A 26453-nucleotide genomic window follows, 5' to 3' on the forward strand; every position below is an offset into this window, starting at 1 on the left:
AGTAAATTATTTAAATTTTATCCCTTGGCACATGACCTTAGTACAATTAAGTATCTGTTAAATACATTTTAAAGAAACCGCATCATATCCACACACCTATGAGGAACCTGCCCAGGACCACAGAGCCAATCAATCAGGTGATGGGATTCCAGGTCGACCGGAAACCACCGCCCACTGATACAGGGACCGCACCATCTACCGCACCATCTATCCTTGGTTTTCGTGGTGCCTGCCATGCTTCCTGTATTACTGTTAAATACAAGGGGCAGGCCTCTGGAGGATCCCAATGTTTTAAAAGGGCAATACGAATATGATTCTAATACATAAAAAGTATGAGGGAAGCAAGAATTTAGTTACAAAGCCCAAAAATTCTCAGAGAAGCCACATGGCACTCTGCAGTGTTACCACTGCATCAAGTCTGGGCAGGGCACAGGTGACCAAGGGACAAGTCTTATTTAACTGATTTCACAAGGGTCCAAGAGTTTTATTAGACAACCCATGTCAAGGTACAAAATGATTAATGACAATAACAGCCATATTCTATCAGCCAAGTGCCACTTGTCACTATGAAACTATCCTGCAGGACATCCCTGGGCTCTCAGTTGCTAATGGGCTGCTTGAAGAAATGAATGTCCTCAAATCAAGACCCTAACGCAAAGAGATTCCAGAGAGTGGCTTAGAAAGCCCAGCTACTCTTACTAAGGTGGGGAAAGGGTCAGGGGAATGAACCTCTGCAGGACAATTTGAATTCCCAAACTGAGTTAAGAGGGAAACAAATATGCAGGCAGGGCAAGGCCTCAGGGGGGCTCCTGGGTCTGGGACAGGGGGTGGGAGACAGGAGAGGCAAAATGGCAGGGACTTGACAGCAGGTTCCTCTTGTCTACTTCTTCCTCCCGCCTCTCTCCTTGAGGGCCAGGTGGATGACTGCGCCATTGGCCATGTTGTAGTAAGCCAGTGAGTTGGAATCTTTGATGAAGATACCCTGGAAAACGGAGAGCATGCCTTAGCGTGGGGCAACCCAGCCTTGGGCATACCACTGCAACCTTACAAACGTGCACCTGGTCCGTCTGCGCTCCGGACTTAGCAAATACAGGAGCTTGTGAGAAGGTAAGGTGTTGGGGATTAGAGGCCTCTCATTCCTCCCACTGTTTCCTTTCTTCCCACCAATTACGCTCCTCCCCTTTGTCAACATTTGACTGAAAAGCTCAACTCCGCAAAAAGTTGGCCCTGACCAACTTCATGGAGCTCTGACTCTGAAATCACAAGACCTTTAGGGATCACTTAGCCCAACAGCCTCAATGTATAGAGATAATTGAGGCCCACAGCGGGAATTTGTTCAAGTTTAGAGAGGAAGAACATAACACCTCCGTGTGACCTGGCATCAGGTGGGGTTAGACTATCACCTTCAAGTCAGGCTGCCTGAGGTCGCACCGGCAGGGATGGCCCAACCACTGGATCAGGAACCCACCACAGCATGCCTAAGTCTTGTCCCTAAATCTCTATGCCCCATCATTGAGGCAAAGAATCTTACAGATCCCACACAAAACTCTACTGTGACCCCACCAGAGCCCTGCATTGTTGGGCACACCTGCCCCAGCACTCCCAGCCAGCATCATGACTTCTAGGACAGATTCAGATGGCCACACCCAGATATCACTTCACTCCCCTTTTGGCTTCCATGAGAGATTTAGCTTCTGTGAAAGCAGAGGTGTCAGGACCCAAGGGGCAGGTCTGTGGACACATTGACTCACCTCATACTGTAGCTTCTGTTTCCCTGCAGGCATGCCTGTGGCTTCATGAATCTTCACCTTAATGACAGAGACCTGTGGGATCAAGCAGCAGTCATTCAACTCCTTGGTAAGGCCAGCTAGAGGAAGCTTTCCCCTGACTGCTTGGTTCCCATGCACCCGATGCCAGTTTGTGGCAGCAACCCATACCTGGTCCGTGAGTGGGAGAGTGAAGACCAGCACCTGCCCATTCAGTTTCCATTCTGTCTTATCCTGCATGTTGGGCACCTGGACTTTGATGGACACTGGACCCTATAAAACAGGAGGTGGTCACTATGCCGAGGGAGCCCTGAACCAATCAAGAACTATCCTCTGCTATCCCGAGGCCTGTCCAAACAATGTCACCTGTGCATCTGGGCTCCTGGACTCTGGCCTGATTCACCATTGATACCACTTGTAAGGTTGTACAAGTCACTCCCCCTCTGCAAGATTAGGTTTCTTTTCTTTAAAACCATCTCTGTGTTGTCTCCTGGTGAGTTTGGAGCTAAAGTGAAGAACTTTGGTGAAAATACTCTGCACATCCCAAGGGAAAACAATATAACCTGCAGGGTCAGAAGACCTGGATTCCCAACTCAGCTTCCCAGCTAACAAGGTCTGTCTGAGCCTCAATGTCATTATCTATCAGAGAGGGTTAATGACTGTTTTGAGTATTGGGGGGGAAGTATCTGTAAAGTACTTAGCTCTTTCCTGGTACTTGAGTTAAGCATTTAAGAAATGGGAACTATTGGGCCGGGCGCGGTGGCTCAAGCCTGTAATCCCAGCACTTTGGGAGGCCGAGACGGGCGGATCACGTGGTCAGGAGATCGAGACCATCCTGGCTAACACAGTGAAACCCTGTCTCTACTAAAAATACAAAAACTAGCCGGGCGAGGTGGCGGGCGCCTGTAGTCCCAGCTACTCGGGAGGCTGAGGCAGGAGAATGGCGTAAACCCGGGAGGCGGAGCTTGCAGTGAGCTGAGATCTGGCCACTGCACTCCAGTCCGGGCGACAGAGCGAGACTCCGCCTCAAAAAAAAAAAAAAAAAAAAAAAGAAATGGGAACTATTATTAAAAAACAAACAGGGTGGGTGCGGTGGCTCATGCCTGTAATCCCAGCACTTTGGGAGGCCAAGCTGGCGGATCACTTACGGCCAGGTGACAAGCCTGGCCAACGTGGCAAAATCCCATATCTACTAAAATACTAAAAATACAAAAAGTAGCTGGGTGTGTGATGCACACCTGTAATCCCAGCTACTCGGGAGGCTGAGTTATAAGAATCACTTAAACTCGGGAGGCAGAGGTTGCGGGTGGGGGGAAGAAAAAAAAACCAAACAAATAATTTGGTCAAAGACATTGGGGGAGCAGAGGTTGGGGCTGTTTCTGTATCCTTACTGCAGCCTGACAGCTTCCCTAGGGACTGGCAGTGACAAGGTCCCCACTTCCCCTTATTCCAGGACCCCAACAGGATCCCACCCAACAGGCAGACCTCCTAAGGGCTAGAGCTGGGGAGGAAGGCCACAGTAAATTTTAAAACACCATACACAATTTCCTCCAGGGGTCTAGGGTCCCTCTCACACCTGAGTTATGCTGTCCGTGCAGCTGGGTCTCCCTGTTGGCCTGTTAAGTCTACACCAGAGGGACCACCACAGTTACCACCTCTGCCACCACCACCATCACCATCACCACCAATGCTCTCTGCTCCTCCAATTGTTGACCCCACATTCACGGTGTGCTCAGAAGCCCTTAGATGCCTCCAGCGGCTGACCTAGGCCCCAGAAGCCAAGACTGGGAGTGAAATAGTGTCAGTCTGGGAAGTGCACGACAGGGGTGGGGCTGAACCCTCCAGCTTGAAACTTGAGCAGTATTCTGGGATCACATACCTTGTTTCTGCGTAGGAACTCCTCCTCTGGCATGAGGCTGTCCTCTGTCTTCAGTTTTTTGGAGGTGGGCTCATCTTCCATGGGAGGTGGGGGATGAACAGGGGGCATTGGGGCTGGAGCTGGGACAGGTGCCACAGGTGGAGCAGGCACAAAGGCTGCAAAGACAAGAATAAGCAGCCCCATGAGAGGGCAGAAGGGGCCCAGGACTCAGGGCTGATGAGAAGTTGAGAGAGGAGTTTGCAAAGGTTTCCTCTAGTCAGAGGTGTGAAGTGCTGTTCCCTGCTGAGTCTGACAGCCAGCAGGTTCCCCAGCAGGGGGACCTGGGAGGCTGCCCAGATTGGACGGCAGAGGACTGCAGGAGGGGCAGGACTGATGGATGGAGCTAGTGCCAGGCAACAAGCAACTCTCAGGCCTCTGAGCCTGTTGGGGACCTGACCCCTGAATGCAGACACTGGCTACATCATTTCAGCCTCCCACTTCTACCAGGAATGGTGGCTCCCAGCTCTAGGGTTGCGGATCTTCCACACAGGAAGCCAGGGCCTCTCCTCTGGGCTGGACACCCTGCTGAACACTTAGCACTAGCATCAGCCACTGCTCTGTTGACAGTACTTGGCCTGTGGTTCCTGACCTAACGGCCTGGAAAGTGATGCAAGAGATACTGACCTGTTGGCACAATCATAGGGGGTGGGCGGGGGGCCATGATAGGAGGGGCCGAGGGAGGCATGGGCACCACGTTGATTCTGGGCGCGTGGATGATGGGCGGCATGGGGGCGATCACTGAGCCTGGGGGCAGCCGAACCACAGATGCCATTGGGGGCCGGGGCATGACAGGTACTGCAGAGACAACCGTAGTACGAACTGGAGGTGGCATCTGTGCAGGAAAGAGACCCACAAGTTACAGGAAGCCAAAGTTGGACTCTAAGGGCACATACAGTTGGCAACTGGCTGCCTGCAGCTCTGAGGATGGAGGTTAGACAGCTCTGTCCTGGCCCCTGGTACTGAGAAACTGTGGCCTCACACTGGGCGTCCAACAGGAACTGAGCTACTGAGAGCCCGAGGATGACACTCACTCTACTTGGGACTTGGCAGGTCAAATTCGACCAGCTACTTTGGCAATCACTGAGTCACTAAAGAGGCTGAGACCTTGGCCGGGCACAGTGGCTCATGCCTACAATCTCAGCAATTTGAGAGGCTGAAGTGGGCAAATCACCGGAGGTCAGGAGTTCGAGACCAGTCTGATCAACATGGAGAAACCCTGTCTCTACTAAAAATACAAAATTAGCCGGGCGTGGTGGCGCATGCCTGTAATCCCAGCTACTTGAGAGGCTGAGGCAGGAGAATCACTTGAACTCGGGAGACGGAGGTTGCAGTGAGCCGAGATCGTGCCACTGCACTCCAGCCTCGGTGACAAGAGCGAAGCTCCATCTCAAAAAAAAAAAAAAAAAAAAAAAAAATTGGGAGACGAGTTGAGACCTCGACTAAATCTCTTGGAGACAGGTCAGCAGTCCTCAAAGACTCAGTAAGCCCTGCAGCCCTTCTCTGACACAAACTGGTTTCTCACATTTGCCTCTCACCTCCCTCCTTGTTCCAACCCTCCTCCACAAACAGATTAAGCTAGAAGTTCCCACTTGCATTTAAAGGGCTCTTTCTCTTTCAAACTGACCCACCCCACACTGTAAGGCAGTTGCCCATCTCAGCCAACAGTGTCCGACCTCAAGAACAAAGCTCTAAAAAGTCAGCTGCAGGGTAGATGCTGGCTTACTGTGGGTGGTCGGGGCACTGAAGTGATGGGTGGGGCTGAGCTGGGGATGTTGGTGGCTGAAGATGGTGGCGGTGGCTGTTGAGGTATTTCATTGGGCTTGCTGGGGCCAATCTTCTCTTTGGTGTCATCCTCTGGCACCAGGCCTTTGGCCTTGTGAATGGCCTCAATCTGCTCCTGGAGGGTGATGTTGGCCTGGGCAGCCTGCTGGGTCCGGGCCATGCTGCCTGAGTGGCCATCCCAGGTCACCTGCAAATGAAAGCAAAGCCACAATGCTCCTGGAACTAAGCCCAAGTGTGAAAGATGGGGGGCAGAGAAGACACTAGGTTCCACTTTAGCCGCACCTTTTCCTCTGGCTTCTGGATCTCCTCCTCACCGATCTTCTTACCAATGGCTGTTTCCTCCACACCGAAGATGTCAGTACGCCGCTCAGCCAACTGCTTCAAGCTGCTCTCAATATCCAGACCTGTACAGTCACAAAACAAAGGCAGAGGATAGAAAGAGAAAATAAACCAGGTGTCCTGACAAGAGAGCAGCTTTTCTGATGTGCAGGGAGGAGGCCGGTTCCATGGAATGAGGGTGACTCAGGGGCCCAACGCAGCACTCTTGTCCTCTGGGCTCAGGGAAAGCTATCCAATCAGTACTAAGCCTACAGGCCCAGTGCTTGTGCAACCCCTCTGACTTAGAACAGAACAGTAGGCCGGGCAAGGCGGCTCATGCTTGTAATCCCAGCACTTTAGGAGGCCAAGGCAGGAGAATCACACCTGAGGTCAGGAATTTAAGACCAGCACAGCCAACATGGTGAAACCCCATCTCTACTGAAAATACAAAAATTATCTGGGCGTGGTAGTGCGTGCTTGTAATCCCAGCTACTTGGGAAGCTGAGGCAGGAGAACTGCTTGAACGTTGGAAGCAGACGTTGTAGTAGCCAACATGGTGCCACTGCACTTCAGCCTGGGAGACAGAGTAAAACTCCATCATTCATAAATTAAATAAATAAATAAATAAATAAATTTAATTAATTAATTAATTAATTAAAATAAATAAATAAGATGGTGAGTCAGAGAGGGCAACTGTGTGGAAAGGGCCACATGGTGTAAGTGGCAGAGTCAAAACTAGAAGTGCAGTCTCCCACCTCTGGCACAGTCCCTGCCCCATTCCAAGCAGCTTGGGGTACTCTAGCCATCAGTGCTCTCCTTCTAAACAGCCACAGGAAGCCCTCCCAGCTAAAGCCAGAGCTTTCTCTGGGATGTTAATAGGCACATGTCCTCTCCTTCAGTGTCTGTCTTTGGGGAATTTCTATGGGGAGTCTTCTGGAAAGTGGGGAGTTCTCTTGCAATATCACAGGGTGCAACTCTCCTCAAAAGCTTCTGTTGACCTCAATTGTTGCTTTCTATGTTTGCTTAGAAGAAGTTGACTGTAATTTGGAGATCATCATGGGCCCTCCTGGAACCCCCACCTCACCTGGTGCGTACACCTCATCATCACTCTGCTTCTCACGGATGGAGCGATCCCGCTGCTCCAGCCAGCGAGGGTCAAGAAGTCCAATGCGCATGTGTTCTTGCATTTTGCTGGCAGGGATCTTCTCACCAGTAATGGGGGACACGAGATACTCATCTGGAGCAGGGGCTGGAGGCAAGGGCTTGGAGGCTAAAAGGAAACAGATGTTTCAGTAAGAACACTGGTGGGCAGCCACCTGAGTTAAGAGAGTGGTATTTCATTCATGCATCATTCATCAAGGCATCTATTCAGTGCCACTCTTGTACCTGGCACTGTGAAAGGCACTAGGGCACCAGAGATGACTGGGCCCTGTTCCCCACCATGAAACCTGTAACAGATGGGCTTGCAATGCTTTTACAATAAGCTGCACCTCAAGCCCTCCTAGAAAGACGGGTGTGAGGAACACACAAGGGCACACAGGACGTTCCTGGGCAGTCCGAGGGTTGGGAAGCAGGCCCTACCTTTGGGATCATAGTCCTTGCGGACAATGACTTGGTCTGGAGTTGGGGGCAGAGGTGGAGGCATGGGCGTCTCTGGGGGTGGGGGTACTTTCTGCCCTTCTTCTTCATCATCTGAACCCTGAAAAGCAAAGCAATGGCAGGACTCAAAGAGGGGCTGAGGCCACATCCCTGTAGCTGAGCCTGGCAGCTCTCTGGGTGGCAAGGAGCCTTGGCCTCTGCCAGCCAGCATCCATGTGCTAAGCCTCCCAGGGCAGCTGAGGCCAGCCGGCAGCAGGCCAACCTGCTTCCTCACAGCATGAATGGGAGCGCTGGGGCCATGCTCCTAGCACTCCTCCCAGGCATTTCCAGCAGCTGGCACCAGGCAGTCCCGAGAGGCCAAGGGCACTTAACATGCTGGGGGGGCAGTGCCGGGGGAGTGGCAGAGGGGGGCAAGTGGGCAATCAATGGTAGCCGCTCACACAGCAATGCTGGGAGGGAGAGAAAAAGTCATTTCCCACAGACAGGGGCCCTTTCTTCTCAGGTTGTGCACAAATTCTTTCCGAGAGGGGGAGAACAGTCTGGTTCTGGAGACTCCATGCCTGCTTGAAGGGCCTGGCTTGAAGGGGGTAGGGATGCCTGAAAGGAAGTGTGGGCTACATTTAGAAAAGCTCTGGGAGCTTGGAGCCCAGCTGAGAGCTCAAAACAGAATAGGGTAATGCAGTGAGTTCCCTAACTGAGGGCTGGCATGAGGCAGTGAGAGCAGGGTGTCTGGGCCAGGGAGAAGGCCACAAAACAGGTCAGCACAGCTTTTAGATCCTTGCCTATGAATGAATCTTTGTTGCCGGAGCTGGAAAGAGGCTCTGTACTGCCTGGGCTTGGGCAGCTGTATGGCCTTTTTCAGGACCCACGCATCCTTTCAAGGCTCACCAGGGAGCTGGATCTGACTGGTGGAGAGCACTTCGATTTCCTGGGGCTTCAGGAGAAAAGGTCATCCCTAAGGCCCGCCCAGCAGCTTACCTCATCCATGTCTTGTACTTGGGTGTCCTGGTCCAGCTGGGAAGGAGGCTCCTCTGACTTCTCCTGTTTGTCATCCTCCTCATCAGACTCAACCTCCATCTCAACTTCCTCACTCTCCCCAAACTTCTCATAGCGCTCCTGAATGAGGATTCGGGCCCCCAGCTCCTCCGGCGTGGTGGGGGGAGGGAAGTTCCCTAGAGGGTGAGCCAGAGACAAAGGTATTCCTTATCAAAGACCCATCTATTTGCCCTGTCTGAGCCTCCCAAGGGCTGAGGCTATGTGTTTTCTCTCCAGCTATCTTCAGAGGCCCATCTAGGGTCTGGCAAGTAGCTACTGAATCTAACTTGGGCAAAGTGGTAGAACCAAAGTCTTTTGGGAGCAGGGAAGAAACAGAGACTGATAAAGCCCTCTGAGAGATTCTGCTGCTCTTTAGGAACACTTGCACAAGGCCTCCTGGGAAGTCTCAGAGTTCGTGGCTTCCCATCTGGAGTCACTCCTCACAGACCTACCTTGCTCATTGGGTTGGAAGTCCACTGTTTCCACAACCACAAAATCATGCCAGTCAATCTGGGCATAGGCCACCCGCTCCTTCTCCTTCTCCTCTTCTTCCTTCTTCCTCTCACGTTCCTGGAATTTGGCCCATTCCACTCGGTAACACACCTACAGAGATGGGAAACAGCTCGGTGCTAAGCTGAAGCAGGGTCTGCTCCTGATGAGGCTACCACCTCCAGGGCTTTCATCAAAGCCAGCGCCTCCTTCAAAACAGAATGGAAGTATGGTTCCAAACTATGGCATTTGCACCGGGTTCCACCCAGGCGCAGAGCTCGGACAGAATGAAACCTCCACCCTCTGATCTGCTTGGCAGCTGGCCTTCTGCCTTCTAGCTAGAGTGGAAAACAGGGAGACATATTGAGGCTGAGAGCAAAGCAGAAAGTTGTGGTATGTTGGGAAGCATCCGGACTCCAGGTTTCTTTGGCCTTTGTATCTAACAAAGCCTTTTCTCCCACCATTCCTGTGACTGCAACATAACAAGGTCCTGCCTCAGAGACTGTTTTCAAACATAAAACAGAACCCAACATCAGTAACTGATTGCAAGAAATCCTATTCAGTTTACCTGATCCAAAACTTCTCGGGGGTTTTCAGCCTCTTTCTTGAGCTTTGAAAATAAACCTTTGGGTGGAATCAAGATCTGAAATACAGAAGAGTTAAAGCAACTGTCAGTGCTTTACAACGCGGTACAAAGAGGCAGCCTTCCTGGGCCTGTGATAAAGCACAGGAGATGAGGAAGCATGGGATTCTGTGTCCCAATCCCAGCTCCACTTGGCTGTGGGACTTTGGGCAAGTTACTTAACCTCAGTAACTTGATTTCCTTCTCCAAAATAATGGCACCACCACTCAAAGTTGGCACCATGAACTTAAAAAGGCTGCTTCAAGGATTAGCAGGAAAGCATGCAAAGCACTAGCAGATTACCCAGAACATGGTCAGTACGAGATGGCTGCTTTCATGAGACTGACCTGCTCTTATCCTTTCGAAAACACTACACAGGTCTCCCCTGACTATCCTATTCAGAACCGCAGTCTACCTGCCCCACCTCCCTCTATTTCTGCCCCCTGCTTTCTCTCTCTCCATAGTATTTACCACCATGTGACAGACACTAACAATGCACCCGACTCCTCCTCACTAGACTAGAAACTCCACCAAGACAGGGATTTTTCTTTTGTTCACGATTACATCTCCAGTCCCCTGAATAATGTCTGACAATGAATATTTACTGAGAGAACAAATGTTGCCTTTGTTCTAAAGGGCCCAAAAAGCTTCTACTGCCACTGGCAAAGTGGCTCAGCCCTATCCCAGTCCCTCCTTATATGTTTACCCCAAGAATCTATCTGCTCAGTCTTCCATGGCTAGAAACAGACACCAGTACCCTCAAGTTACAGTGGTAAATGCCAATACCCAAGTTCTGAAGAAGAAAAAACAGGAAAGTAATAGAATAAAAAGTGATCTGGGACCTTTAACCCTGGAAGCAGTCCACTGGGAGAAATTAATCCAGGGCTCCTTTAAAATTGATATTGCATATTTATAGTAACTCTTGGCCTTGGGCCTTCAATGACTGTTATTTAAGCTACCATACTAGCTTCTGGATTTGGTCATTTTTTAAACACATACATTTTTACAATTCTTTCTAATTATATATTTAAAAGTGAGTAAAGTTAGGAAATTCTCAAGTCCTTTCAAGTCAGATCTTTGAGGTGTTGTTTCTGGATATGAAGAACAGATGTACAGACCATCCCACTGAAAACGGAAGGAAAACAACCTCCATGATATGTGTAGCAAGAAAAATGTGCCACAGGTAAAGCTATACCAGCACACTTTGCAATACATTAATAATCTAATTATTTTAAATGCCAGAACTGACTTGTCTAGATTCTTGATTGCAGCTCTGTCACATGATAACTGAGCTCTTAGGGTCTGGAGTAAAAATGCCAGAGCTCAAGCCCCAGCCCTGCCACCTCCTAGCTATGTGACCCTGGCCATGTTAACTTCACTGCACCTATTTTCTCTTCTGTAAAGTGAACATAATAAGAGTGGCTACCTTATAGGCTACTGGAGATTAAATGAGAAGATGCTGCACACATAATTTCTTAGTGATGTTAGTTATACTGACTTATATCACATCAAAGCGTCTCTCAATGCCTATTTAAATGCTATTTCCAATTTAAGGCACTTTATAAGCTGAAGAACCAAAGTTTTAGGGTCAAATGTGGTTTAAATCTCAGCATAGCTACTTACTAGCTGACAGACCTTGAGTACGTGACTTCACCTTTCTGAGCCCATTTCTGCTTCTGAAAGATGGGGGGAAAACACCTCATGGCTTCTTGTGAGGACTAAATTAGGTAAAAGGAGGCAACTGTTAAAGGCTGACTTCTTCTCAGGGCATTACTAGGCAACTGAAAATGGAAATGTACTTAAAAGCAGCAAGCACCACTTGGCCTTGTCACATAGCAGGCAATCGCCTAATGGTAGTTAGCAAGCATGTACTTCCCTTCTCTTTAGAAACAAGCAGTCTGTGTTGCACTGAAATAAATAACTGAATAGAAATCAAGGTTTTACATTAAACTGGGATTCAAAACATTTGCTCAAAGGCCCCATGGAGAAGCGATGTCCTTGTAGACAGTGAGTGGACACAGTGCTTCCAAGGGTAAGATGTTTTCCTTTCCTGGGCCCAGGACCCCAGCCCCATCCTACCCAGGCACCTTGGTGTACTGCTCCACTAGCTTCGTGAAGTAGTTGAAGAGGCTGTGCTGTGGGCGGAGAAAGTCAAACTGGTAGTTGCGCTGCTCTTTCTGCATCAGCTGGGTCAGAAACTGGCGCCCATTCCTGGCCACAAACTGAGCCGTCAGCTTCACCACATCCAGGTCGAAGGCTGAGATGGAGGGGGGATCAGCAATAAACTCAAACTCAGGAGGAGGCTCTTTGGGCACGATGGTCTCTTGGATTACTTGGGCTTGGACCTAAGATGCAAAGGGAGTATGATGCAAGAGGCACAGGAGTGAATAGGCTCCAGGGGAGGGGAGGGGACATGGGTATACACCCCTCAACAAGATGCTGTGAACCTCTAGACTTCTGTTAATTACGCACACACCACTAGCAATTGGTGTGAGAGCATTCTAAATCACAAGAGCATTGATTTCCCAGCCAACTATGGCCTCAACTCCCTGAATGGCTCTGAGTGAGAACCATTCCCCTCTGTACCTCTGCTCCTGACTTGAAATTGAGGGCCAAAACTGGGTGACAGAAGATCCAACAGGAATATGGCTTATTAAATCCCATCCAAGAGTGACGGAAGTGCAGAAGGCCTACGTGTGTGCAGAAAACCCCACTGTACAAAATGTTTCCATGACCTCCGCATGAATCGTGAGGTAGAACAGGTACTGTGAATCTTCTTTATAGATGAAACAACTGAGGTAGCCTGAGGTTCTAGGAGTAGTACACTACAATGTAAGGTCTTAGAACCTGACCTCAACCTTTATATCCCACTGCAAAACGAGGAGCTGCCTTTTCCACCATGGTTCAGGAGTACAGAAGGCAGGTCTGGACTGGAGGAATAACATGTCAGCCTCTCTCTTCATTCATAACCCTAATAGTCCCTAGTGCTGGGCCTCAGTACAAGGAAGTGGTATTAGGGGAGGCCAGATAGAGGGGTCCTGGGAAGAAGAGACAGAAGGGAAGGGATAGCATAAGGGGGAGCCCACAGGCCACACTGCATCCTTCAGCACAGCCAACTATGAAGTCCTTCACCCATCATGGCACTGCCCTCACACCCTGAGCGAGGCCTTGAATAAATCACACTTCCCCCGACTCTCAGATTCCTCATACAGCCTCTGTGAGGGGTCAATGAGACAAGACTCCTGAAGTTTTAAGCGCAGAGTTTGACAAGGAGTGCTTGGGAAATGCCAACTAACATCAGTACTTTGCTATCTGGGTGTCAGTCTGCCTCTGAGAGATGGGGATAACAACCTCACTTCTCTCCCTGGGTGGTTGTGAAGTTTGGAGTTAATTGTGTACCCCCCCTCCCTATCCCTGCTTCCCTCTCAAACCCTGCCTAAGTGAAGGGGGCACTGGGCTCCAAACCTTCTGGGGCAGCTGCTGCTGGGTGGCCTGCTGCTGCTGCTGCATGACCTTGGGGATGGCGGCTGACGGCTCCTGAGCCTTCCCCTCCTTGAACTCGCTGACCTTGTGGCGGTAATAGGCATGGTAAGGGTCATTGGGGTTCAGAAAGTTGAACTTGGGGTTGTTGATCTCGTTCTGCCGGATCCTAGCTTCAAATTCAGGCCCATTTCTAGAGGGAGAAAAAACAGCAAGAATAAACACCACATCCCTTGTGCCTGCTGAGATCTAGAACACTGCCCATTGGAACGTCCCTTTTGCCACCACCCACTGGTCAAACCAGTCCAGCCCTCAGCACAGCAGATGTCCTCCTCCAGCCTCCTGGCATTGGCGATCAGTGCCATGTGCCTCATTCAGCTCGAACCAGGCCGCCTCTACCACGGGGTCTCTCTGAACCCAGTCATTCCGTAGCTCCTTTTCCAGTTCTGGCATTTCCAAAATCACCTAGGTTATCGCTCATTTCTTTTAATAAAATTTACTTTAAAAAAAATCTATTTAAAATGGAGAATACACATTACTACTTCAAATTTTAAAAAATCAGTATGCCTTTACCAACAAAAGGTAGCCAAAAGTGAACATGATGAAAACAAAGTAATACTGTCATAGTTTAGCTGGAAGTTTGCTGAGACTAGTTCTCTTAGTTCAAAGGGGTAGCAAGTGCTGGAGAGGTGTAAAAGGTACATGAGTACCAAACCTAGACTTTGTCCTCTGAGTAACGAGAAAGACTGAAAGACATGAAAATTTAGTTGATTTGAGCCTGGGCAACAAGAAAAGACCCTAACTCTACAAACCATTTTAAAAATAAATTAGCTGGGCATGGTGGCTTGTGCCTCTAGTCCCAGCTACTCAGGAGGCTGAGGTGGGAGGATCACTTGTGCCCAGGAGGCTGAGGCTGCAGTGAGCTAGATTCGTGTCACTGTACTCCAGCCTGGAAAACAGAGTGAGACCCTGTCTTTTGTTTTTGTTTTAAGAAACAAAAACAAAAAAACCCAAATTAATTGGTTTAATGCCTTGTCCAAGTACTGCCTAAAACCACCCCAATTATAATAGTGAGGCCCACACAGGAAACATGCTCAGCAAGGACTCAGCCTCGTACAGCTGTATAAGGCACCTTCAGATGTAAGGGGTGTGGTAAGATCAGCAGGGAGGTCTCCAACCACTGTCTGTACTTCGGATGGTTCCCCAGATATGCCCCATGTCCCCAGCAAGCCTTCAAAACCTCAGGATAATGAAAAAATGTCCCTGTAATGATATTTAGGGAGCCCTGATTTTTAAAATGTCCGAACAGTAATATTTCAAAGTGCCACACCTACATACAACACCTTTGTCAGTCAGAAAATCCACGGACCTTAAAGACACAAGATATGAACACATTCAAGTTGCAGGTTCACTACCGACTCACTCTGACCCAGAGCAAGTTACCAAACTACTCTTTGATTCCATTTCCCCACGTGTAAAAAGCAGCTAACACCAGTTTCCCTACCTTGAAACATTATTGAGGAGATGCCAAAGTCTTCTTTTTGTTTTAGAGACAGGGTCTCACTCTGTCACCCAGGCTGGAGTGCAGTAGTACAATCTCAGCTCACTGCAACCTCCACCTCCTGGGCTCAAGGGATCCTCCCACCTCACCCTCCTGAGCAGCTGGGACTACAGGCATGCACCACCATGCCCAGCTAATCTGTTTTATATTTTGTAGAGATGGCATTTCGCCATGTTGCTCAGGCTGGCCTCGAATTCCCGCGCTCAAGTGATACACCCACCTTGGCCTCTCAAAGTGACAAAATTACAGGCGTGAGCCACTGAACCCAGCCCTTAAAGTCTTTTCAAATCGTACAGTGGCCTGCAAATGCAAGGGGCTAGGAGGGGTTGTTCCATAAACATCGTCTGTGGGGCCTTCTATTGCTCCTCTGGTAAGAACCTTGTACTTAGAACTGCCCCAAACACACCAAGGCATGGCCCCAGCATCTATCTGGTGCCAGCCAGCCGGCTCCACTCTCTTCTGACTTTCATATCCCTGGCCTGTGAGTTTAAGAGGGGGTGGGAGCCTGGCACAGTGGCGCACACTTGTAGTCCCAGCTACTCAGGAGGCTGAGGCGAGAGGATCACTTGAGTCCAGAAGATCATATCCAAGCCTGGACAACAAAATGAAATTTCATCTCTTAAAAAAAAAGTTTTTTTTTAATTTTAAGAGAGATGCAGTACTGTACCCCAGATCAAGCAGTACAGCAATATGTGCCACACTAGTGATCAACACCCAGGCTGGCTCCTCAGCAAGTCCTGGTCATACCCTGCCGTGTGACTAACATCATGAGGTCTCAATTTGACAGTACATTAGTCTAACTGGAACCTCATGCTTTGGAAAAAAAATTCTCCCTACTCCTTAAATAATGCAAACCACAGATAAGAATGAAGGTGAATGCACACTTAAATCCTGCTCAACTAGGCCACTATATCCAGCAAATGCCTCGGGCAGACAAAGGGCTCCTGGAAAAGGGGGCCCTGGTTGTCTCCTGTACCACTGCCTAGGCCATAACTTTACCCCATCTGGGAACAATCTGAAAGATAAAACAATGAGAAGGCTTGGCATGTTCATTCCAAACTATTCTGTTGCTTTAAATTAGCTTAACGTTAATTTTAGAATCATACTCTCCACCAGAAGGAATAGATTTCAACAGAAAAAAACATGCTTCTGACTCAACCCAGCTGCTGGGACTTTTTAAGGGTAATTTCCACTTCAGTTTCTTGCAGGAACATGCAGGAAACGAAAGGCCTAACCTAGTGAAAAAACTTTTGGAAAACTGCTCAGTTGTGGATTTCTACTGCATGCTCCATAAATACACATGAACCTAGGAGAAGTGAAGCACAGAGTTCTGCACGTCTGCTTTAACTCGGATATTGGTCTGTCTCTTTGTTGCAATGTAAACCATAAGTTCACAGATTTTATTTGTTTATTTACTTTTGAGGCGGAGTCTCATTCTGTCACCCAGGCTGGAGTGTAGTGGCACCATCTTGGCTCATTGTAACCTCTGCCTCCTGGGTTGAAGCAATTCTCCTGCCTCAGCCTTCCAAGTAGCTGAGACTACAGGCGCCCGCTACCACACCCAGCTAATTTTTTGTATTTTTAGTGGAGACGAGGTTTCACTATGTTGGCTAGGCTGGTCTCGAACTCCCAACCTCAGGTGATTGCCCGCCTCAGTTTCTCAAAGTGCTGGGATTACAGGTGTAAGCCACCACACTGGCTCACAGATTTTAGAAACGCCTACAAAAGCAATCACCATAGCTAAAAATCAATCTAGGGATGTGCATGGTTTTGGATTTTTTTTTTGAGATAGGGTCTTGCTCTATCGCCCCAGGCTGGAGTACACTGCCATGATCATAACCTTGACCTCTCAGGCTCATGTGATCCTCCCAAGGGGCTAGAACTACAGATATGCGCCACCACGCCCAGCTAATTTTTTAATTTTTTTGTAGAGACAGGGGTCTCACTATGTTGCCTAGGCTGGTCTCCAAGTTCTGGGTTCATGCGATCCTCCCACCCTGGCCTCCCAAAGTGCTGGGATTACAGGCGTGAGCCACCTAACCTGGTCATATATGTTTAAAGGGACTTTGGACGCACTCTTATTTCTTTAGCAGCAAAAGATGGCACAAAATTATTGGAAAGCTACTTGGCAAAATGTTTAAGAAATCTTTCAAGGATGTTCTTTTAGCCAATAATGAGCCACACAGAATTTTCTTCTAAGGAAACAATCTAAAAGGGAAAGAAAATGCTCAGAGATTTCCCCACAGCTTACTTTGCCAAAATGAAATGTTGGGAACAGGCCAGGTGCAGTGGTCATGCCTATAATCCCAACACTCTGGATGGGTGAAACATGAGGATCACTTGAGGCCAGGCGTTCACGACCAACCTGAGCCACATAGAAAGACCCCATCTTTACAAAAAAACTAAAAAAAAAAAAAAATTAGCTAGGTGTAGTAGCAGGCACCTGTAGTCCTAGCTACTCAGGAAGCTGAGGTGGGAGGATAACTTGAGCCCAGGAGTTCGAGGTTGCAGTGAGCTAAAATCGTGCCACTGCACTCCAGCCTGCATGTCAGATCGAGACTCTGTCTCTAAAAAAGAAATGTTGGAAATCTCCTCCTCTAAGGAAAATACAGAAATGGTGGCCAAGTCAAGGGAAGTATTTCACCTCTACATGATACATCCTCTTAATAAAGGACCACAGGGCATTACGAAGACCATGGAGCACAATGGAAAAATGCTTACAACACAGAGTTGAATGTGAAAGTATCTTTGCTAATATTACAAGGATCAAAAAGGATGCCAAGGACAGAAGGAAACAGAAAAAAGTGAAAACAGCTGGTAGACACTATTCTGGTAATGAGAATATGGTGATTCTTCACCCAACTCCCCTTTTTTGTATATTCTGTTTTTAAAATATCAGGGGAAAAGGGGAAGCATGGACACGGCTAAGAGTCATTAAACATTTATCTTAAACACAACAAACACTGTCTAAATCTGACATGACCCAATCATCATCATAATGTTCAATCAAGCACAGAGCAGCTTTCAACCTAATACTCAGGGTAATCAAAGCCCTTGAAATGTAATGAGATGAATCTGCAGAGCTGACGCAATGAAAATCTAACAAAAGTAGGCTGGCGCCATGGCTCATGCCTGTAATCCCAGCACTTTGGGAGGCCCAGGTCGGGGGATCATGTAGTCAAGAGATTGAGACCAGCCTGGCCAACATGGTGAAACCACATCTCTACCAAAAATACAAAAATTACCCAGGCGTGGTGGTGCACGCCTGTTGTCCCAACTACTCAGGAGGCTGAGGCAGGAGAATCACTTGAACCCAAGAGGCGGAGGTTGCAGTGAGTTGAGATTGCACCACCGCACTCCAGCCTGGCAACAGAGTGAGACTCCGTGTCATTTAAAAAAAAAAAAAAAACAGTCTAACCGAAGTAATCTTTAATTTTATTAGGTTGGGAAAGGAAGGAACATCCGTTAAATGATGTATACTGACTGAGACACTGCCTCAGGGGAGTGACGTGATCCCTGGAGCATGCTTCCACATACGAAGGAGCTGTCCAGAAATGCAGACTGATTGTGAAATCTCATTTTTATTTGTTTTGGTTTCAGACAGGGTCTCACTGTCACCCAGGATGGAGTGCATAGCTCACTATAGTCTCAACCCTCTGGGCCCAATTGATCCTCTTGCCTCAGCCTCCTGAGTAGCTGGGACCACAGGCTCACACCACCACAGCCAGATAACTTTTTATTTTTTGTAGACGGGGTCTCGCTATGTTGCCCAGGCTGGTCTCAAACTCCTGAGCTCAAGTTATCGTCCCACTTTGGGCTCCCAAAGTGCTAGGATTACAGGCAAGAGCCACAGCACCTGGCCTCCTCATTTTTAAATGCTAGCAACAAATTGAGTTTTGAAAAACTTACTGTGAGGACAAACAAAACATCTGTAGGCTGGACATGGCCTGAGGGCTGCCAAAGGAATACCTTAAATACTCTAGAGGATGTATTGACTTTTGGAGTCAAGGGGCCATCAAAAAAATTCCATCTAAGGATGTGAGGGTAAGTATAGCGGGGAGAGACAGGAGGAACTCTGAGCAATTCCCATTCCATCTGAGGAGATGACTAGCACCTGCACGGAACTATGGGGAGACATGGGAGGAACTTGGAGCAATTCCCATTCCATCTGAGGAGACAGCTAGCACCTGCGTGGAACTGAACTGCATGCAGCCACATGACCTCGCTCCTCCCTCACAACAACTCTGAGATGGCATTTTGTTCCATTTTGCAGAGGAGTCATTTGAGGCTCTTGGAATGTGGTGTTTGTACAATGAGAATAATAAACTCTCCTTTTTATTTTCCTCAGGCCAGCAGCTCAGGTACAGACACACACCATCTGTGACGAAGCAGCTTTCTGGGCATTTCCTCAGTCCAGTTTTGGAAGCAGAGGCTCCTGGTGACTACGGGACTAAGTGTGATTCTCACTTTGGCTATTGCTATGCTGTGTCAGGGACACCCGTGCTACCTATTGCCTACCCCAGTGCCATGCTATGGTTTTTTATGAACTAAAAGGCCCAAGCCAACAGTATCTCTTTAAAAACCTTTGTGCTCATTCAGTGCTGAAATCTCTTCATGCTGAAACCCACCTCTGACCCACCCAGGTAGCTGTTACCTGGCCACAAAGCTGGCAGTCTTGTCAACAATATTTCTGACCTCTGGAGGAGGGTAAATAATCCCCACAACCGGCTTAGAGGGTGCAGAATCCTCCTTTGAAGATGCTTCTTCTTCTGTGGGCTGTGAAAACAGGAAAAGAAATAAGGTTTTAAAGTTCCTGCTTCAGAGCAGGTTCTCCACTATCACACTCCTCTAGGATATCATTCAGAGTAGACTTTCACTCACAGACTTCGCTCAGGTTAGAACCCTCTGCTTCAGAAAAGCAGTTCTCTTAAGTTCACTGCACCTGCGGGGGCTGCTCCTGGGGACCCAGGGAAAACAGCAGCTTCCCTGGCTCCTCTCTAGTTGGACTGTCTCAGTGACACCAGGAATCTGCATTTTTACCAAATGCCCAGGTGATTCAGATGCAGGGACTCCGACTACATTCTGAGAAACCATGTTCCAGAATCCAGGCCATGTCTGGACTCCACGCACCCAGCGATGGGCTTGGCATGTAATTTTTAATGATTGTTTGCTGAACAAAGAAATGGGAAACTATTTGCGGACAAATTCTTCTGCCCTGAACGCCCTCTCTCTTTGCCTCTACTCCACTGTCAACCAACATTCGATGCTCAAGTGTTTTGTGAAATTCCACTGGAATGCTCAGCATTAACTATGCCATAAGTACCAATGTTTTTTCTCCAGCAGCTTCTTCCCTTTAGTAAACATAGGGTCAAGTCTCTTATCTTAGAAAAATGAAGTTTCTCCTCTGCCTCCATGTTCCTTTCTGCCGCTGCCTTCTCCCACCCCATCCTCTGGCAGCTAAACATCCTGAGTTCTCTTCAGTTTGCTAATCCTACTTCCCTGCCTCCCATTTGGTCCCCATTCATTTTAAGTGCTCTCAACAAAGTCAAAAACCACTGCCCGCAGCCATTATCTGGTCATGAATGATGACCACTCCTCCACGAAAACTCTCAACTCCTAGACCCCATTCTTACCTGTCTTCCCATCTTGCTCACCATTCCATCCAAGTTTCCTTCCTGGCCTATTTCACCTCCTGCTCTGTGAAGTTGGAGATCCCCGCTCCCGCCGTCTAATACTGTTCTTGGTTCTCAGTTTTGACAGTGTCCTCCACTTCCCCTTCCACCTCTATACAATCTGGCCCAAACTGATGTCCCAGAACACTCTTGTGTACTGAACAGCTTCGGGTCCAGCTAACTACTGGGCACTTTCATCTCTAACCTCTTTCCTCAGGAATAGCTACTCAGTCATCTACGCCAGAAAGTTGGGGCTCCTCTCTCTTCCTCAGCTTCCACACTCAATGATAATAACATTTATCAAGTTGGGCACAATGGCTTGCACCTATAATCCCGGTGAGTCAGGAGGCTGAGGTAGGAGGATTGCTTGAGCCCAGGAATTCAAGGCTTCAGTAAGCTATGACTGCACCACTGCATTCCAGCCTGGGTGACAGAACAACACCTGGTCTCTTAAAAAAAAAACTTTTATCAAGCACTGAGTAGATTCCAGGTATTTTTCCCAAGCACTCTAAATATATTAACTACTCTTTTTTTTTTTTTTTTGAGACTGTCTCTTGCTGTCACCCAGGCTGGAGTGCAGTGGCATGATCTTGGCTCACTGCAACCTCCGCTTCCCAGGTTCAAGCAATTCTCTCCCGAATAGTGGGGATTACAAACATGCACCACCACACCTGGCTAATTTTTTACTTTTAGTAGAGACAGGGTTTTACCATGTTGGCCAGGCTGGTCTCAAACTCCTGACCTCAAGTGATCTGTCTGCCTCGGCCTCCCAAAGTGCTGGAATTACAGGCGTGAGCCACTGGGCCGGCCAAGTACTCTTAATATCTCCACATTACAGATGACAAAACTGAAAGATGGAGAGCTTAATGTCCAACTGGCAGAACCAGAATGCTAACGCACCACTCTGGCGCCTGCCCACCCTTCTGCCCTAATCTAGGCCAGGCCTTCGGCCCCTTGGAATAGCGTGACTGGCCTCCCCTCCTCCTAGTGACTCTCCACATGCCTGCCTACCTGAATTTCTGAAACACAAATGTCACTATTTGGCTTAAAACCCTCCCTTTTCTTCCCACTGTCTACAAGGAAAAGTTCAAATCCTAAATAAGAATCGCCTCTCCTGCCACCACGCTCCTAAGTCTATGCTTCAACACTTGTTCATTTACTCTTTTTTTTTTTTTTTTGAGACGGAGTCTGGCTCTGTCGCCCAGGCTGGAGTGCGGTGGCCGGATCTCAGCTCACTGCAAGCTCCGCCTCCCAGGTTTACGCCATTCTCCTGCCTCCGCCTCCCAAGTAGCTGGGACTACAGGCGCCCGCCTCCTCGCCCGGCTAGTTTTTTGTATTCTTTAGTAGAGACGGGGTTTCACCGTATTAGCCAGGGTGGTCTCGATCTCCTGACCTTGTGATCCGCCCGTCTCGGCCTCCCAAAGTGCCAGGATTACAGGCTTGAGCCACCGCGCCCGGCCCATTTACTCTTGATCAGAGACACCGTTTGATTCTTACCTCAGTGTCTTTGTGCATATTATCTGGCCATTACCTTATTTTCTCCCAACGCCTGGGAAAATGCCAGGGACACACAGGTACTTAAATATCTGTGGAAAAGGCATGGCTTCTTCAGTCATGTCGCCCTTATTCCGAACCCAAAGCAATGATCAGCATATATGCTCAATAAATATTTGCTGGATGAATAAACGATGTTATTTCCCTTCCCTAGTCACCTACCTGGCAAACTCCTATTCCTTCTTCTAAAAGAAATTTACCTCTCACTCCCGTGGGCTTCCCTACCTTAATATCCCTTCTACTCCAGCACGCAATGTTGATTAGATTTGTACCTGAAACTTCTACCACAAGGCATATCACACCGTACTACAATGGTTTATACACATTTGAGACTCGAGAGGTTTATTAAGGGCGGGCTGACACTATCATTGACGGCCATCGGAACAATAAACATTTGGTGAGCATTCTCGTACATCTGTCTTCTCGTTAGCCTGTGAGCTCCCCGTGCCCCATTCATTCCAGTAACGTGGGAGCGTAGTACGGTGTCTGGCTTGGGGCAGACACTGAAATAGATGCTGAGAATTAACATCCAAAGATGTACCGCCCAGGCTGGGAAACTGGGCATTACCGGGGAAAGGCTGGGGCCGGTGGCCCCAACTGCCACAGATCACAGGATGGGCTGGATCAGCGCCTCTCACACTTACAAATCAATCACCTTAGGATTTTGTTCAAATGTAAGATCCCTATTTAAAAGGTCTAGGGCGGAGACTCCACATTTCTAAGCTCCCGGCTCGTGCCGACGCGGCCGCTCCGCGGACCAATTTGAGAACCCCGTTCAGGGCGGCTGGTTTCTTTACCAGAATCACCACCATAGCGCGGGAAGCGAGCAGCCTCCTGGGACTTGCAGTCCCTCCAAGCCCTTCATAGCGGCCGCTTATTCCCGCTCAAGTAAGGAGCGCCCAGGCCCACGCTCCGGCTGCAGGTTGAGGGGCGGGGGAGAGGTACCTGTTTGGGCTCGGTGGCCACGGGCGGCGGCGGGGGCACCGCCTGCACGGGTCCGGCCGGCATGACTGCGACGCTGAGGGCTGCCAGTCCGCCTCGGTGTCGGTGAGGGGTGCCGCCTCAAGACGGCCTCCCCGCTCGAATAGTACGACGAGCTCACAAAATGGCGGCGGCCGAGAGACTTGTGGCCGCGAAGGTAAGACTGACGCACTTCCGGGACCGCCCCCTCGCCGTGGCGCACTTCCTGCTCCTCCCCTCGGGCACCGCGGCGTCCGACGCCGTTGTCAAGGCAGCGGTTTGATCGCCTGGCTAGGGGTTTCCGGGGATCCCGGGAGCCGCAGGCGCGCCGGGGACAGTTCCCGGAGCCGATCAGATACGGAGGCTGAAACCGAGACGCCGAGGACAGGTGAGATGTTCTACGTCATCCGCCGGACCCCCGCCGCACTCAGCTCGCGCCTCCTTTACTCCACAGGCCAGTGCCTCGCTCCTTTCGACACTGCCTTCCAAGAGCCCAGCTCCCTCCCATTGGCCTCTCATTTCGGAGAGCCCCTGTGCCCTCAGGCTCGCCGCCTCAGAGCCCCGCTTCCCTAGTCCCTTAGTCCCCCCTTTCATTTCAGGCCCACATCCTCCAAGCTGCTCTTCCAAATCCTACGCCCTTAATTCCCTTTTCCCATAGGCCTGCCTTTTCTTGCTTCCACCCCCTGCCTTCCGTAGTCCCGATCTCAAGCCCCACTGGGGCCTCCCTCTCAAATCAAGGCTGCTGCTTTTTCTTTCTTTTTTGTTTTTTTCTGAGACAAGGTCTTGTTCTGTCACCCAGGCTGGAGTGTAGTGGCGCGATCTTGGCTCACTGGAACCTCCGCCTCCCGAGTTCAATCACTGAGTTCAAGCAATTGTCTTGCCTCAGCCTCCCGAGTGGCTGGGACTACAGGCGCCCACCACATCCGGCTGTTTGTGTGTGTGTGTTTTATAGAGACGGGGTTTCACCATGTTGGCCAGGCTGGTCTCGAACTCCTGACCTCAAATGATTCTCCCGCCTCGGCTTCCCAAAGTGTTAGGGTCACAGGCGTGAGCCACCGCGCCCAGCCAGTTTTAAAATTTTTTTGTAGGGACGTGGGAGGACGTCTCCCTATGTTGCCCAGGCTGGTCTCAAACTGCTGGAGTCAAGCAATCCTCCCACCTGGCCTCCCAAAGTGCTGGGATTACACGCATGAACCATCACGCAGGGCTGCTGCTTTAGGCTTCACCCCTCACTCTCACAGGTGCGCCCCTGCAAGCTATGCAGCTCGCTCCCCAGAGGCCTACCTCGAATCCTGCCGGCTTTCTCTCCCTCTCATGAGATTCACCCCCTCTCTCCTTCCTCCCCTCCTCAACTCTGGAAAGCCCGGAGCTGGCTGGGAACCTGTGCCTGGACTTCAGTTTCCTCACCTGTGAAATGAGGGAGTGATAGGAAAGGTTGCTCTCTCAAGTCTTCCCCCTCCCCCGCACACATCGTAGCTGTGTGTCATGGTTGTTATTAATGTAGAAAAATGATAGCTAGGATGTATTGGTCATTTACTGTGAGCCGGATCCTGTGCCCAACACTTCATGTATTACGTCATTTATTCCTTATAGCACCCTATTTACAAATGAGGACAGTGAAGTTTGGAGGTGGTAGAGTGGGAATGCAAGCTCAAGCCAGTCTTATTCCTCTACTAGTGCAGTTAGATATTCTTTTGTCCTCAGTCCCTTCAACGTCCCCAGGGATCCAGGCAATTAACAATCTCATGTTTGAGACTGACGTCTGCCACAAAGCTGGTTTTAGAGTTTCCCATGTTTTCGTGGTGGTGACTTTGAATCTCAGCAGTCACCGTGGCTGGGAAGTAGGCATCATTTTTACCAATAGGTTAGGGTACTAGTTCTCAGAGAAGGCGCTGGAATGTTGAACGGAAGTGTAGGAAAGGCTCCTGCTCTTCTCTGGGAGTCAAAAGTCCGCCTTGAGCCCCAGGAAATTGAGGAGAGGCAGAGATAGCTGCTGCTCCTTCCTAAGGGCTCAATTAGTGCAGTCACCTATGTGTTCCTGGGTACAGTGCAGGGCTGGCAGCCTCAGACTGAGGGTTCCACTCAAGACCGAGGAATTACAGAGAGAGCTCATGTCAAGTGCTTTCTCACTTGATATGCACGTAAGTACTTTTTTTTTTTTTTTGAGACGGAGTCTTGCTCTGTCACCCAGGCTGGAGTGCTGGAGTGCAGTGGCACAATCTCGGCTCACTGCAAGCTCCGCCTCCTGGGTTCCCGCCATTCTCCTGCCTCAGCCTCCCGAGTAGCTGGGACTACAGGCGCCTGCCACCTCGCCCGGCTAATTTTTTGTATTTTTTAGTAGAGATGGGGTTTCACTGTGTTAGCCAGGATGGTCTCCATCTCCTGACCTCATGATCCACCCGTCTCGGCCTCCCAGAGTGCTGGGATTACAGGCGTGAGCCACCGCGCCCGGCCGCACGTAAGTACTTCAACCATGCTTGTATCTGCATGACCTCAATTTTCAGAAGAAGCAACATAAGGTCATCTTGGATTTTCCTGAAACTTGGGCATTTGCTGCTGCTTATCTGAACCAGGATCTAGTGGGAGTTGATATCCAAAATTGCCCCGTAGGGCAGCTGTAGTTATTTGAAGGTGAACAGATCAGTGTTTCCTGGTGCCTTCGCAAGCACGCTTATGAATTCCAGGTGCTTCGCACCTGAATACACTTCCTCCCAGGTTGGGGCTTCTTGATTGCTTTATTTCCTTCATGCTCTTTTCAGGAAGGAAACCCAGAATACTTCCATGTGTTATTTTGCCTTTGTTTCTGCCTCCCTCCTTGGAGACATAAAATCTCTTGGGCAGCAGTAGTTCATGAGGGGCAGTTGCCAAGACAACAGGAGTGTGGGATGTGGGCATGTGTATTGTGAAGGTCATGGGGCAGACACGTATCACTTGGGTGATATCCCATGGGTGAAACTGGCACACACAAGCTTACCCCTTGCAGAGACCCTCAGATATCGTTGGTAGTTCCTGGAGGACAGGGCTCCTTGTGCCCTGCTGTGTTCCTGGTCTTACCGTAGTGCCTGGCATGGAACAGATACTCAGTCCTCATATACTGAATGCACACACAGCATCTGACCCTCTGCACCATCCAGTACAGTACCTACCAGCCAATATGACTTTTGAACATTTGAAATGGTTTCTGGTTCAAATGGCCATGTGTTGTCAAACAGGCATTAGATTTTGAGACTTAATACCATAAAAATGTAAAAAATCTCCTTAATAATTTTATATTGGTATGTTGAAATGGTAATGTTTTGGGTATATTGAGTGAAATAAAATATGCTATTAAAATTAATTGACTTTTTTTTTTACTCTTTTTAATGTGTAGGGGAGAAAAAGTAATATCTTTTCCTCACTCATTGCAAGTTTAATAAAAGACAGATCAAAGTGGCTCACACCTATAATCCCAGCATTTTGAGAGGACAAAGCCAGAGGATCACTTGAGGCCAAGAGGCCAGGACCAGTCTGGGCAACATAGCAAGTCTCTGTCACCTGTAGTCCTACCTACTCAGGAGGCTGAGGTGGGAGGATCACTTGAGCCCAGGAGTTCGAGGTTACAGTGAGCTATGATAGCACCACTGTACTCCAACTTGAGCGACAGAGTGAGACCCTGTCTCTAAAAAATAAATAAATGAAATAAAAATTTAAAAACAAA

At 49.1% G+C, this 26453-nt stretch overlaps 2 protein-coding genes across 5 annotated transcripts in view; one reads left to right on the top strand and one right to left on the bottom strand.

Moving 5' to 3' along the window:
• Positions 1-22954, bottom strand: SF3A1 (splicing factor 3a subunit 1). Its single transcript, XM_033233212.1, has 16 exons — positions 22742-22954; positions 19225-19346; positions 12995-13202; positions 11617-11874; positions 9476-9550; positions 8871-9021; positions 8362-8555; positions 7366-7483; positions 6869-7054; positions 5749-5870; positions 5408-5653; positions 4309-4516; positions 3646-3800; positions 1938-2039; positions 1752-1823; positions 1-982 (listed from the first exon to the last, which is right to left on the bottom strand). The coding sequence occupies exons 1-16, from the start codon at positions 22802-22804 to the stop codon at positions 881-883; spliced, it is 2382 nt and encodes a 793-aa protein (XP_033089103.1). The 5' UTR covers positions 22805-22954; the 3' UTR covers positions 1-880.
• Positions 22802-26453, top strand: part of CCDC157 (coiled-coil domain containing 157) — a 20062-nt gene continuing 16410 nt past the window's right edge. For 3 of the 4 annotated variants that reach the window (XM_033233213.1, XM_033233215.1, XM_033233216.1), the window contains exon 1: positions 23015-23144. The gene's annotated coding sequence lies outside the window, so the exon portion shown is untranslated. Of the gene's footprint in view, positions 22935-23014; positions 23145-26453 lie in introns of those variants that run through there. The other variant, XM_033233214.1, reaches the window with a different exon arrangement.

Source organism: Trachypithecus francoisi, unplaced genomic scaffold, assembly GCF_009764315.1.
Source record: "Trachypithecus francoisi isolate TF-2019V2 unplaced genomic scaffold, Tfra_2.0 Lachesis_group14, whole genome shotgun sequence".
Lineage (NCBI taxonomy): Eukaryota > Metazoa > Chordata > Mammalia > Primates > Cercopithecidae > Trachypithecus > Trachypithecus francoisi.